The 11,423-nt window shown below is 38.1% G+C and overlaps 1 protein-coding gene across 1 annotated transcript; it reads right to left on the bottom strand.

The window, feature by feature from the left end:
* Window positions 1-711: 711 nt before the first annotated feature.
* Window positions 712-10,999, bottom strand: LOC111783173 (nucleobase-ascorbate transporter 12). The gene is made up of 10 exons (XM_023664073.2): window positions 10,314-10,999; window positions 10,071-10,168; window positions 9,798-9,968; window positions 8,886-8,986; window positions 8,676-8,811; window positions 8,462-8,512; window positions 8,066-8,353; window positions 2,935-3,169; window positions 1,669-1,955; window positions 712-1,331 (listed from the first exon to the last, which is right to left on the bottom strand). The coding sequence occupies exons 1-10, from the start codon at window positions 10,828-10,830 to the stop codon at window positions 1,110-1,112; spliced, it is 2,106 nt and encodes a 701-aa protein (XP_023519841.2). The 5' UTR covers window positions 10,831-10,999; the 3' UTR covers window positions 712-1,109.
* Window positions 11,000-11,423: the final 424 nt, after the last annotated feature.

The raw sequence follows: 11,423 nt of genomic DNA, 5'->3' as shown, positions 1-11,423 counted from the left end.
CATTGTAAGTAAAAGGTTATTAAGTTGAAATCACAACCGTCAAAATAAGTTGGTATCTCTAAGTTGAAATCACAACCGTTCAAATAAGTTGGTACCTCTATTAATTAATGTGAGACAGAATACAATTTTAAAATGGGAAATTAATAATAATAATATAATAATAATAATAATAATAATAATAATAATAAAGACTAAAGAGATATTTTAATGGAATAATAATCTAAACTCACAAAACACGTGCATTATTAGAATGACCTTGTTGGAGTTGGTTTATTCATTCAAGAACACCCTTGGACCACTTCTCCCTTTGCTACCTCATGCATCCCTTGACCATTCCCAATGGAGGCCATACATGTCTTTTCACCCTTCTTTTTTTTTTTTTTTTTTTTTTTTTGTCTTCACTCGAACTCATAGACCGACTCGAGGGTCAACTGAACCAGTCCAAACGAATTACGAACCAAACCAATAAACCAACGCAAACCAGCTGCCCACTATTAGACTAATTTAATCAACAAAATATATTCGTACTCTTATCTAAACCATGAGCAGCTAAAAACGACTTAAGAATGAATCAACATTGATATGATCTCAAGCGTTCGAACCCGAAAAGACGAAAGAGATGAGCTAAGATCGATGTTCCTTAAGCACCGAAGTATTCGGTTCTCACAAATAATAAGAATTGGAACTCGAAATCCCTAAAGAAAGAAAGAATGAAAGAAGGTAATTAAATAAGTGGGAAGAAGAAAAATATACATGGACCTGCCCAGGATGGAGGGACCCCCAAAACTTGCACAAAATGCATGAAAATCCAGACTAGTCAACTAGTAGTACACACAACATTTTATAATCTAAATTACAACAAACCCAGATCACTCTGGATCTTCAAAAAATGTACACAGCTATCTCCTACTAAACAAACCTATTCTGCTAATGTGCTTCGTGTAAGAAAATACCCCCACCGACCCCGAGCGCAACAAAAGAGGACTATAGACCATGTGAAGAGGAGAGTTGTAGGGACTTACATTTCGAACACAACCATTGCGTCGTTGTCTGAATGATGACCGATATGTAACGATACTTGGTCATAAAATCGTTGAATGTCTGGTCGCTTAGAATCCGACCCATTTCACCCATCTGAAAACTCGACCAACCCTGAATGGAAGTTCATAGTCTTTGGTAACTGCAGGCTCCCTCCTTGCAGTCTCAGGATCAGACCACACATATACACCACGTTCCTGTCGACTGCCGGGCACAGTGTTATCAAGGATGATGGCGACTAGGAATCCAATCACCATGTGTAAAGAGAATAATGTGTTGAGAACGAAATTCAGCTGCAAAACAAGAATCGGGGATCAGACACGAACAAAAAATAAAGCTAAGATGTTTGTTAATGATTATTCAGACAATCCATCCGCAACCGAAACATGAGGAGTTCGTTAAAAGGGAAAATGCACAAAGGATGGACGAGAAAAGTTGAATCTCAGCTTCCTTATCCATTCTAAATATCATAGCTAATGAAGAAAAAGTTGAAACTTACACAAAAAGCTGCTAAAGAAATGATCGGAAAAAGGAACAAAATATCCCAATATCAGCACCAAAAAAAACAGTAAAAATATCTCGGCCGCTTTCGTTAACTTATAGAAAGTTATTGAGAAAAGAGAGACATACCCCTCCCGATTTACTGTTGAAAGGTCCATGTGAAGCAACAATATACGGCTGAAAATAACTTGGAACAGACATGTTGGAGCCTGGGGAGATACCGTACTGTTGAAAGTAGGCTGGTACAGAAAGTGAGAAAAATAATGATAATCCAACAATGATAATATTCCGAGAGCTTCCTGCTTCACTATATCGAAGATTTGACAAGCCTAGTGCCGTAAGCATTGCCCACATGAAGCAAAGAAGAGCAGCAACCATGACGTCAGGAATGGAAGCAATAAGGCCCCCAACTTTACCTACAAGGCCAATAGAGTATTAGGCCAATGTGTAATGAGATAAAGTAAGTAATCGGCAGCCATTCCCCATTAATCCTGATCCTTATCGTTTTCTTATTTGAAAAAAAATTCAATCAGAATTTAGTAGTACCTAATACTCTAAAATGATAGGACACCAATTTCAGGGACAATGTGAAAGAACAGATGTAATTACTTCCACCCAAAAACAAAGCTATCATCATAGAAATCGACTTCATGACGCTAAAAGATCAGAACTGTCGTAAGGTAATAAAAATTAATCATGCGTCATGTAACAGCCCAAGGCCACCGCTACCAGATATTGTCCTCTTTGGACTTTCCCTTTCGAGCCTCCCTCAAAGTTTTTAAAGTGCATCTGCTGGGGGGGGGGGGTTCCACACACTTATAAAGGATGTTTCGTTCTCCTCCCCAACCGATGTGGGATCTCACAATCCATCCCCCTTCGGGGTCCAACGTCCTCGCGGGCACTTGTTCCCTTTTCCAATCGATGTGGGACCCTCCAATCCACCCCCTTTCGGGGCCCAGCGTCCTTATTGGCACACCGCTAAGAGATATTGTCCGGTGTCTGGCTCTGATACCATTTGTAACAGCCCAAGGCCACCGCTAAGAGATATTGTCCTCTTTGGCCTTTCCCTTTCGGGCTTCTCCTCAAGGTTTTTAAAACGCGTCTACTAGGGGGAGGTTTCCACACCCTTATAAAGGATGTTTCGTTCTCCTCTCCAACCGATGTGAGATCTCACCTTTAAGAGATGGGCACCAACTCTGTGATCAAGCTAGCTCAAATTCATTCAGAATAACGAGTCCAATATAGTTTTATATTTGAAGAAAAAAGAGCACTAAGCACATAATAATAATTGCACAAGAAATCCCGAGCGTTTCTAACATACTGATAAAACTGGATCCTACAAAGTCATTCCCAATTATAAAAAAAAATGCATGCACCCAATATGAATTTACTCACCTACAAGAGATAACACTATCAAAATGCATGCACCCAGTTCAACTGCTCTGCGGCTTCCCATTTTTGTAACTGCTATAGTATGAACATTTTCAGTAAGAGTTGTAGACCCGGTTCCTGTGCCCCATAGACCAGCCAAAATACTACAAAGACCTTCCAGTCCAATTCCTCGACTAAGAACACCAGGTGATGGCGGTCTGGATGCCACCAATAATGAAGCTGCATGATACGAACCAACCTGAGTGGTTCAGGAATAAATTAGATTTGTGATTTAGAAACTAAATGAAGTTAGCATTGATAAAAAAATAATAATAAATAAATAAGTTTCACCGGAAGGTAAGCATGAAAAATGTACACACTACATGGGTAATAAATATTATGTAGAAGAAATTTTTTGCTGTGCTGACAAAACAATGCCAAATCATTTAACATAAAAAGATTTTTTTTTTTTTTTTTTCCTGCCATGAAGCCTAAGACATCTACAACCAAAAAGATTCGGACAATGGGTTGCCAAATTTTACTATAAAAACAGCTGAAGAAATGGTGCCTACGACCTTGTCCCTCACTCTTAAATGATCAAAGATAGGAGAGATATAAAGAAATCTGTATTTCTCTTGTAAATTCAGCAACAGGAACTAATCTTGGAACTAGGGGCACTGGCAACTATTCACAGTTCTTCACAGATTACACTTCTAAACCTGGAATTTTTCTTCAGCTAGTTTTTTTCCCCCATAATTTCAAGTCAGATTAACCTCACTAAAAAAAAAAAGCATTACTGAGTTAACTCTTTTGAGCTTTCCTTGTTTTTTGCATTATTTTCGTTGGTTTATTTTGCTCTTGGGATGATCTCACTTTGGCTTATTTAGGAGAACTGGGAGGTAATTGAGGAGGATCTATTTAGATTATTTTAGATTCTTTTTGAAGTTCCATAAGAAAGAAACATAGATTCAATTACGATTGAATATGTTAGATTTCTATGGGAAAATTTTACCTAGCATCATTTTTAATAATCAGGGTAAGCATTTGTCATCAGAAACTAGATAGTAGATCAGGTTGTTTATAGGCAACATAGCAATTGAGAATTATAGGAACCATATTAGGGATCATTTTTAAATTGATTTTGAAAATACGGATGATCATGTAGATAAAAGCATTCTACAGCGTTTCTCAAGGATTTAACTTTTAACTAGGGATCTTCAGCAAATTTCTCCATCGTCTTGATTGGTACCAGTAAGCCTAGGAGCAAGATTCTTACTACAGGATCACCAGAGACTCTATCTCCTTCCATTTTTGGGTGATTGTGGATGTTCTACTAGACTTAAGTCTAGAGAACATACATAGAGGTATAGCACAAAGGTTGTGGAAAAGACAAACTTTTATATTTCTCCCGACTTGCTAATGATGACATTTTTTTTCTATTCTGAGAGGGAAGATTCATTTGTGAACCATGATAACGTTCTGCATCTCTTTTAAATTTAAACCATTTCTCGCCTTAATTATGACAACTCAAGAAAGCTCAAGGGCTGATCCCTTATGGTGTGTTCTGGTGCTTTCCTTGTTCCCCACGATGCTGTTAGCGCTGTCTTTCTTCCTTTCTCTTCTCTTTCTCTGTTTTTTTTTTTTTTTTTTTTTCTCTCCTTTAATAAGAGATTTCACTTTAATGGAATATGCAAGGGCGTACAAAAAAAATCAGCCTAGCAAAGGGAGCTCAACAAAGAAGAGCTTCAATCCAAAAGGATAAGGCCTAACTTGTAATTACAAACCACCAAAGCTCAAACCAGTGTATTAAATCTAAACATCTCCCTAGGGGGGTAGATGATATATTGAGGGCATTCTTTGGGACAATCTTAAGGTTCACTTCTTCAGATACTACAGTATAGCCAATTTGAACTGTTAACTCTTCCATGAATAGTCTTCCACGCGAAGAATTTAACCTTCATTGAATTTTCATCTTCTATAGAGAGGAAGAAAAGCAGACTCACTAGAAGGAGAAGGGTTTCAACAAGCTATAAAGGAACAAGTGGCAAGAAGAGCCTCTTGTAGGGTCAGGGCTCCAAAAGCAAATATCCTTCACGACGTGTTAATCTCAGACTCCCATATCAATGATAAGAGAGTCATGACATTTATTGTTTTCCTATCAAACAATGGATAATGGAAACCCGACAATAAAGAGGAAGAGCTCTCGAAATGAACAAAGATATCAGCCACCCGAGCAATATTTCATAAGGTCAAGTGATACAAAAAGAGAAACGTAAAGTAGAGACGTTTATCCCTCACCCATTTATTCTCCCAAAATTACATTTCCTTCTCATCACCCACATAACACTAAACATAATGAGAAAAAGTAGGGAGCTCATTAGATATTTATTTCCATAGGTTTCTGTATCTGCATTTGACCCCACCCCATATCCACTAAGAATGCTATAATCATATACCACAAGATAGTAGACTCGCGGGAAACCACCAAAGCCATTTAGCCAAAAGCGCTTTGTTATGAGCCCTTAAATTCCAAGTTCTAAACCCCTAGGTTCACCGGCTACCCACCACCTCCAAACGCACAAGATGGCTGCCTTTCCCCATCAATCCCTTTCCACAAAAAAAGAAAAAAAACTCTCATAACCTTCTCTAGTTTCTTACACATAGAACAAAGAGCTCTAAAGGGTGACAAAAAGTAGATAGGGATTCCAGTCAAGACCGAGTAAATGAGAGTCAATCTTACCCCTTTGGAGAAAACTTCTTTGTCAAGAAACGCAAGTCTTGTATGAACCTTATCCACAAAAGGTTTCCAAAACAAAATGTTTTTTGGGTTACGACCAAGACCAAGATAAAAGGAGTGAAGGTAAGGACAAGTTGTTATAAGGGATTAGGCGAATAAGAATTTTGATCTTCCAACTATGTGGCTTTCATGCTTCGGTTTAGAATCGGACACCTTATGACAAAAGATTATTGCAAGTGCAGTCACTACTAGTACATGGGATAGGCACGTCAAGCAAGAATCTTGGGTAAGTTATATCTCAATCTTCAGCGATTTTGTTATGCTATCAAGCTCTTGGTGGAAAATGTATCACCTAGTTTCCTTTTAGCTTTTTTAATTTTTATATATAAAAAGCCAATTTTCATCGAAACTAAGTCCACATAAGGGGTCCAGCAAAATAAAATGACTTCATATTCAATCAAGAAGAATAAGACACAGGAAACAATTACAAAAAAACTTTGTCATTGATGCTCAAAGAGAAATATAGGATCTAACTAGGGACCAAACGTCATACAGACCCCTCTCAATTTCTCCAAAAGTTCTATTATTCCTCTTCCCCCCGAAGACCCCACAAAATAGCACAAACCTTGGCTTGCTACAAAAATCTTCCTTCTCAAGAGACGACAGATGGCCAAACACATCAAAAAATAATTCCACACAGATTGAGCAAAAGCACATCTCCACAAAATATTATCCAAGGCTTCCACCACCCTCCGACAAAGAACATAGCAAGACAGCTCCAAAGAATATGATCCACGTGACAAAAACATAGCAAGATGGCCCAACTAAAAAGGGCATCTTTCTCTTAAGCGAGTCAAGAGTATTAACTCTTCAATTTTGCCTCGTAGTACAATTTTCCTTCGCCACCTCCTATTTCCATTTTAGGAGACCTCAGCAAGAACATGAAAACTTGGATTATCCACATTATATATCAAATTACACTATGTTCATCTTGCCCCTAACCATAGTTATCATCTAACGTCCTTGGACCCTAGGGCAATCAATTTGCATGTCCTTTAAAAATTTTCATCACCTCTATGATTACGTAATCTCTCCCTTCAACTTCCATGTTCTTTACTAAGTTCAGGAAGCCTAAAATTACTGAAAAAACATGTATATTTTTTTTCATTGGTAGCCTCATGGATCAATGTCGTAGAACCATGGACCTTTATTTAGAGTTCTTCATGTTTTGTTGGTTAAATTTTGCAAAATGCCCCTCAACCAGGGTAGATTCCAATCAGCTAAGCTTACAAAATTCTAGATATTTACCCATGAACTTTAAATTTGTTTCAAATTTTCTTTACAGTAAAATGACGATGGTGATCTGGCAAATAAAATAGTGTGCAAATTTCGAAGATTAAGTTGAAGTTGGAATGGAATAGTGGGAGAAGTCCTACAGTGAGAAACGTCATAAATTGGTAAAAATCAATAACCTCATTGATTATGAAGAACCAAACCACTAGAAAATTCAAATGAGACAGGGGTCGAGAGAGAAAGCTTTGTAAGATGTTTATGAGAAAGTATTGTGTAAGAGTTAGGTTGGTTGAAAGTGTGTGTCTATTGAACATAAGAGGACAAAAAAAAAAAAAAAAAAAAAAGAAAAGAAAAGAAAAAAATCGACTGACAAATAAGTAAAACAATTTAGTATCCAATGGTTAAATTTATCAAGAAATGTGGCAATGAAATCTATTAGATGATTTCTGGAGGTTAGTGTTTTGGCCATTTGATATGCTGTTTTCTCCTTGGAATCCATTAGTCATTAGTTGGGCCGAAGTGGTTGTCATCGTTTGTCTTGCTCATCGGTTTTCAGTTATAGGGTGAAGTTGCTGCTTCTTGTGGTTTTCTTCAGAGTTGAGTTTGGCAATGATAGGGCTTTTGTTGTTGTTTCATTCTTTTTCCTTGGGGTATTTGAGCTTTTCTCCTTGGAAGTTGCTGTTTCTCTTCCTTTTATGTTGTGATGTTTCAAGCTGGTTGGTGCGGTTTCTGTTTGAAGCTTCAATACTTTGAGGAGCTTCCCACTAAAGTTTCAGTTGAGAGTTTGTGGTGCTTTATCTTCTAGTTTTGCAGTTATTATTTTTAGTTGGCTGTTCTTTGGTTCCTTTATTTTGTTTGTTTTTTTCTTTTTTTTTGGGTATTATGTTTTTTCTTTCTCCCCCTTTCAGAAGTTTGTATCTTTGAAGTTTTTATTTACTTTCATATGTGAGCTTGTCTCTTGTTCAAAAATACATAATATGAGCATGTACGCATACATATCTGCATAAGCAAATTTAAAAAAAAAAAAAAAAAAAAAAAAAAAAAAAAAAAAAAATTGCGCTGCTAGAAAGATAAAATAATTAATGAAGATCAAAAGAAGAAGACTAGAAACAAGAGACTACTAACCGAATCCACAGATGAGATGACAGACACAACACACATAATAATTGCTGTTTTCCAGTGGAAGACGGGAGTGCCCCACTGTAACGGATATGGAAATCTAAACCACGGTGAAGATTTTAGTGCGTGAGAAGTATCAACTCGACAATGCTTCATCCTTGAAACATGTCTTCTGCAGTGATCAGATATTATATTTGAGGCGGGAACATTTGTATCACAACCTTTGTAACTATAGACTCCAGCTTCAGTCAGCAAAAATGCCAAAGCCCAAGTGATAACAATTCCAAGTGGAACCTGGCAATGGAATATAAGATCATGATCGACCCTATGGATGTTAGAAGACAACCTTAAAGAAGATTATCAGGAAACTATCAGTTTCAAACATTGCAACTCCTCACTTACTGCATATATTAGAAAAATCCGATGGCCGAGAATAGATATCTTCCGGAGGTACTGTGGAATTCATGGAGAGTGTGTTAGTAATTTGTTTGTAATTTGACTGAAAACAGATGCATGACGACTAATATTGCATAATGTTTGTCACTATTTTTCATTTAAATGATAAAATATGGCAAAAAAAAAAAAAAAAAAAAAAAATCTATGTAGATGAACGTACTAGAGAAAATATAATAACCAACAGTATCTGCACTACACCAATCTCAAGACAGGCACCAACTAGTGGAAAACCATAACTATAAAACGAAAGTCCAACAGCAGCAATGGTTGGGGCCACAACTACAGGATGGATCAGCCTGAAAAAGATAAATCAATTACTTACTCATGTAATGTGCGAACAGAAAGTCGTTACAAGGAAACAAAATCATACCTCAAAAGCAGTGACATCAGTCCACTATATCCAAGTATTGCTTGAAAAGCTGAAGCTATGATAATTGCACCTTGTAACTCCTTCATTATGTGCTTAAAATTCTGCAAGCATTAATAAAAAACAAATACAACATCTGGTACAATTCACTATAGTATAAAAAAATCTTTAAAATAGGGATTTCTTGAATTTAGGGCAAGTAAGGATAAAACATATCGGTCGAGACTAGAGAGAATAAATTTATTGCATTATTTCGTTTCTCAATGAATAAGATGTCACGCTCGTGACCAATAAAGATAAGTCCAGTAGGAAGCTAGGACTTTCAGTTTCTTCATCCATAATTAAGGTCGTGATCCAAATTGTTCTTCCTTCAAACAACTAATCTCTTCAAATAGCATGACATAAAATAATTAAAAGTGAAAGACAAAACGTAGACTGAAGTTAAGACCAATGATACTCTGATATATACCACACTAAAGTTCAAAACTGGTGGGAAGAGGGGCAACTGTGTTAGTAACAGTGAGGCGGCGAGATAACTTGTAACGACCCTAGATTTCTAATTACCTAGAGTCATCACCGTCATCATAGCGTAATCATTTCTATGCAGAAATAAGCGTTTAAACTCCATAAAACATAAACTTCATTTTAAAACACAGTCATGGACTTACGTGTTTAAAAACATCTTCAAAACGACACAACAATAAACTAAATGAAATAACTATTACATTGTATGCTTACTTAGCCCATCAACCTTCATTAAAGGCTTTGACGGACAGAACCCATATACTATGAAGCAAAACAAATCAATAGAATTGAACGGAAAAGTAAAGCTCGTCGTCCCTTAGGAGTTGCTAATTTCCATAATCCGTAATGCAATGAGAAAGAACAAAAAATCTGAGGAAAAGAGAAACATACGTTCCCGTTAAGTCCTTGAAACTCAGGGGAATTGATAATTGCCAATGCTGGAGCCAGGAAAACAAATGATGGACCTTGTATCAATGGTAACCTTGAGCCGAAAGAAGTATGCAAAAGGGTAGTGATGCCCGACACGAAGAGCACCGTCGATACCACATTTGAAGTATCCTCCTATAAGCCACTAACTCCAATCAGATCAAGGAATTTGCACAAATAAAAGTCTAAAAAAGAGAAAAAAAAAAAGTTTCAAACAAGAAAGTTTAATCTACTTACGTAAGTGCCACCCATTGCAGGAACAATAACAAGCGGAATAAGAATCAACGAACCCAACATCGAAATATAATGCTGGAACCCATATAGACCGATCGGGACTGTAATTTTGAGCACCAACAAACAAAATCATATCAGCCATGAATCCCCATTACGAAACAAACAAATTGCAAACCCTACAATTAAACTAACAGAGTGTTCGTCTTAGTGTTCTTATCTGCATAAAAAGAAAGAGTAAGAACTCACCAAGACCAGGCGTATCTCTGAGTTCGTACTTCATGTGCGAGTGTCTGGCCACAAATCCATCATCATCCCCAATCTGCGGCAGAACATCCACCACATCCTCATTTCTAGCCGGCCGCCGTGGTTGATTCGCCGGTTCGGAAGGCGGAGGGGGAGGCAGCGTTTGTCCATTCTGTACAGGAGCAGAAGCCTTCGGTAAGCTATCAGAATCCCTCCTCCTCCTCACCGACTCATCTTTAGCCTTCTCCAACTGCGGCTGAGCCGCCTTCACACTCTCCTGCTCTCCATTAACGGCAGAACTGCCCCGGAGACGGCCAGCTTCAAGATCCGTGTGGGCATGGGGGTCCTTGGACCTCGGGGGAAGAGCGAGGTTGCCGGAATCAGTGGCATTGGTCTCGCCAGAGAACTTGGGACGGAAGCCGGTGCGTTTGGCCCAAGAAGCCGGCGGCATTGAAGAGGAGTCCGGGGCGGGCGGCCATGGACCCGGACGTTGGCGGGATTTGGGGTCGGAAGAGGACATTAGAGAGAGGAAGAGAAAGACTAGTGCGGCATAATAGGTTGAAATGGAAGCAGATCGGAGGTGGGGGAAGTGGGTAGAGAAGTGCAGAGAGGTCAGAGAGGAGAAGAAATGGAGCTCTCTCACACTAGAGATGAGCTACTGATGTAGAGAGAGAAAGTGAGTTGTGTGTGTGAGTTGTTAAACCTAAAATAGTATATACTAAAATAGTATAAGATTATGATTTGAAGGGTTTGTTACCAAATCTATGATTTTATGGTTTGTTACCAAATCATAAATTTGGAATGTAATCTTCATTATACCCATGTATAAATACATCAGGTCGTGACCCACATAGGTCATCGTGCCATTCAATTTAACATGATATCAGAGCCATGCCCTAAACTTAGTCGTGCCAATAGATTGATAAATCCTCAAATCCTCAAATATCGAACAAAGAACTCCTAAAGAAAAGGAGCCAAGCCCCTCCTCGAAGGCAGTCAAAAATGACTAAGACTCCAAAGGAGTCGAGCCTCGATTAAGGGGAGGCGCACTTTGTTCGAGGGGAGGTATTGGATGATGGAAGTCCCACATCGACTAATTTAGGGAATGATCAT

This window comes from Cucurbita pepo, chromosome 20, assembly GCF_057944985.1.
Source record: "Cucurbita pepo subsp. pepo isolate OVF chromosome 20, ASM5794498v1, whole genome shotgun sequence".
NCBI lineage: Eukaryota > Viridiplantae > Streptophyta > Magnoliopsida > Cucurbitales > Cucurbitaceae > Cucurbita > Cucurbita pepo.
Note: the sequence above shows the minus strand (reverse complement) of the source record. Positions and strands in the feature narration are given on the sequence as shown.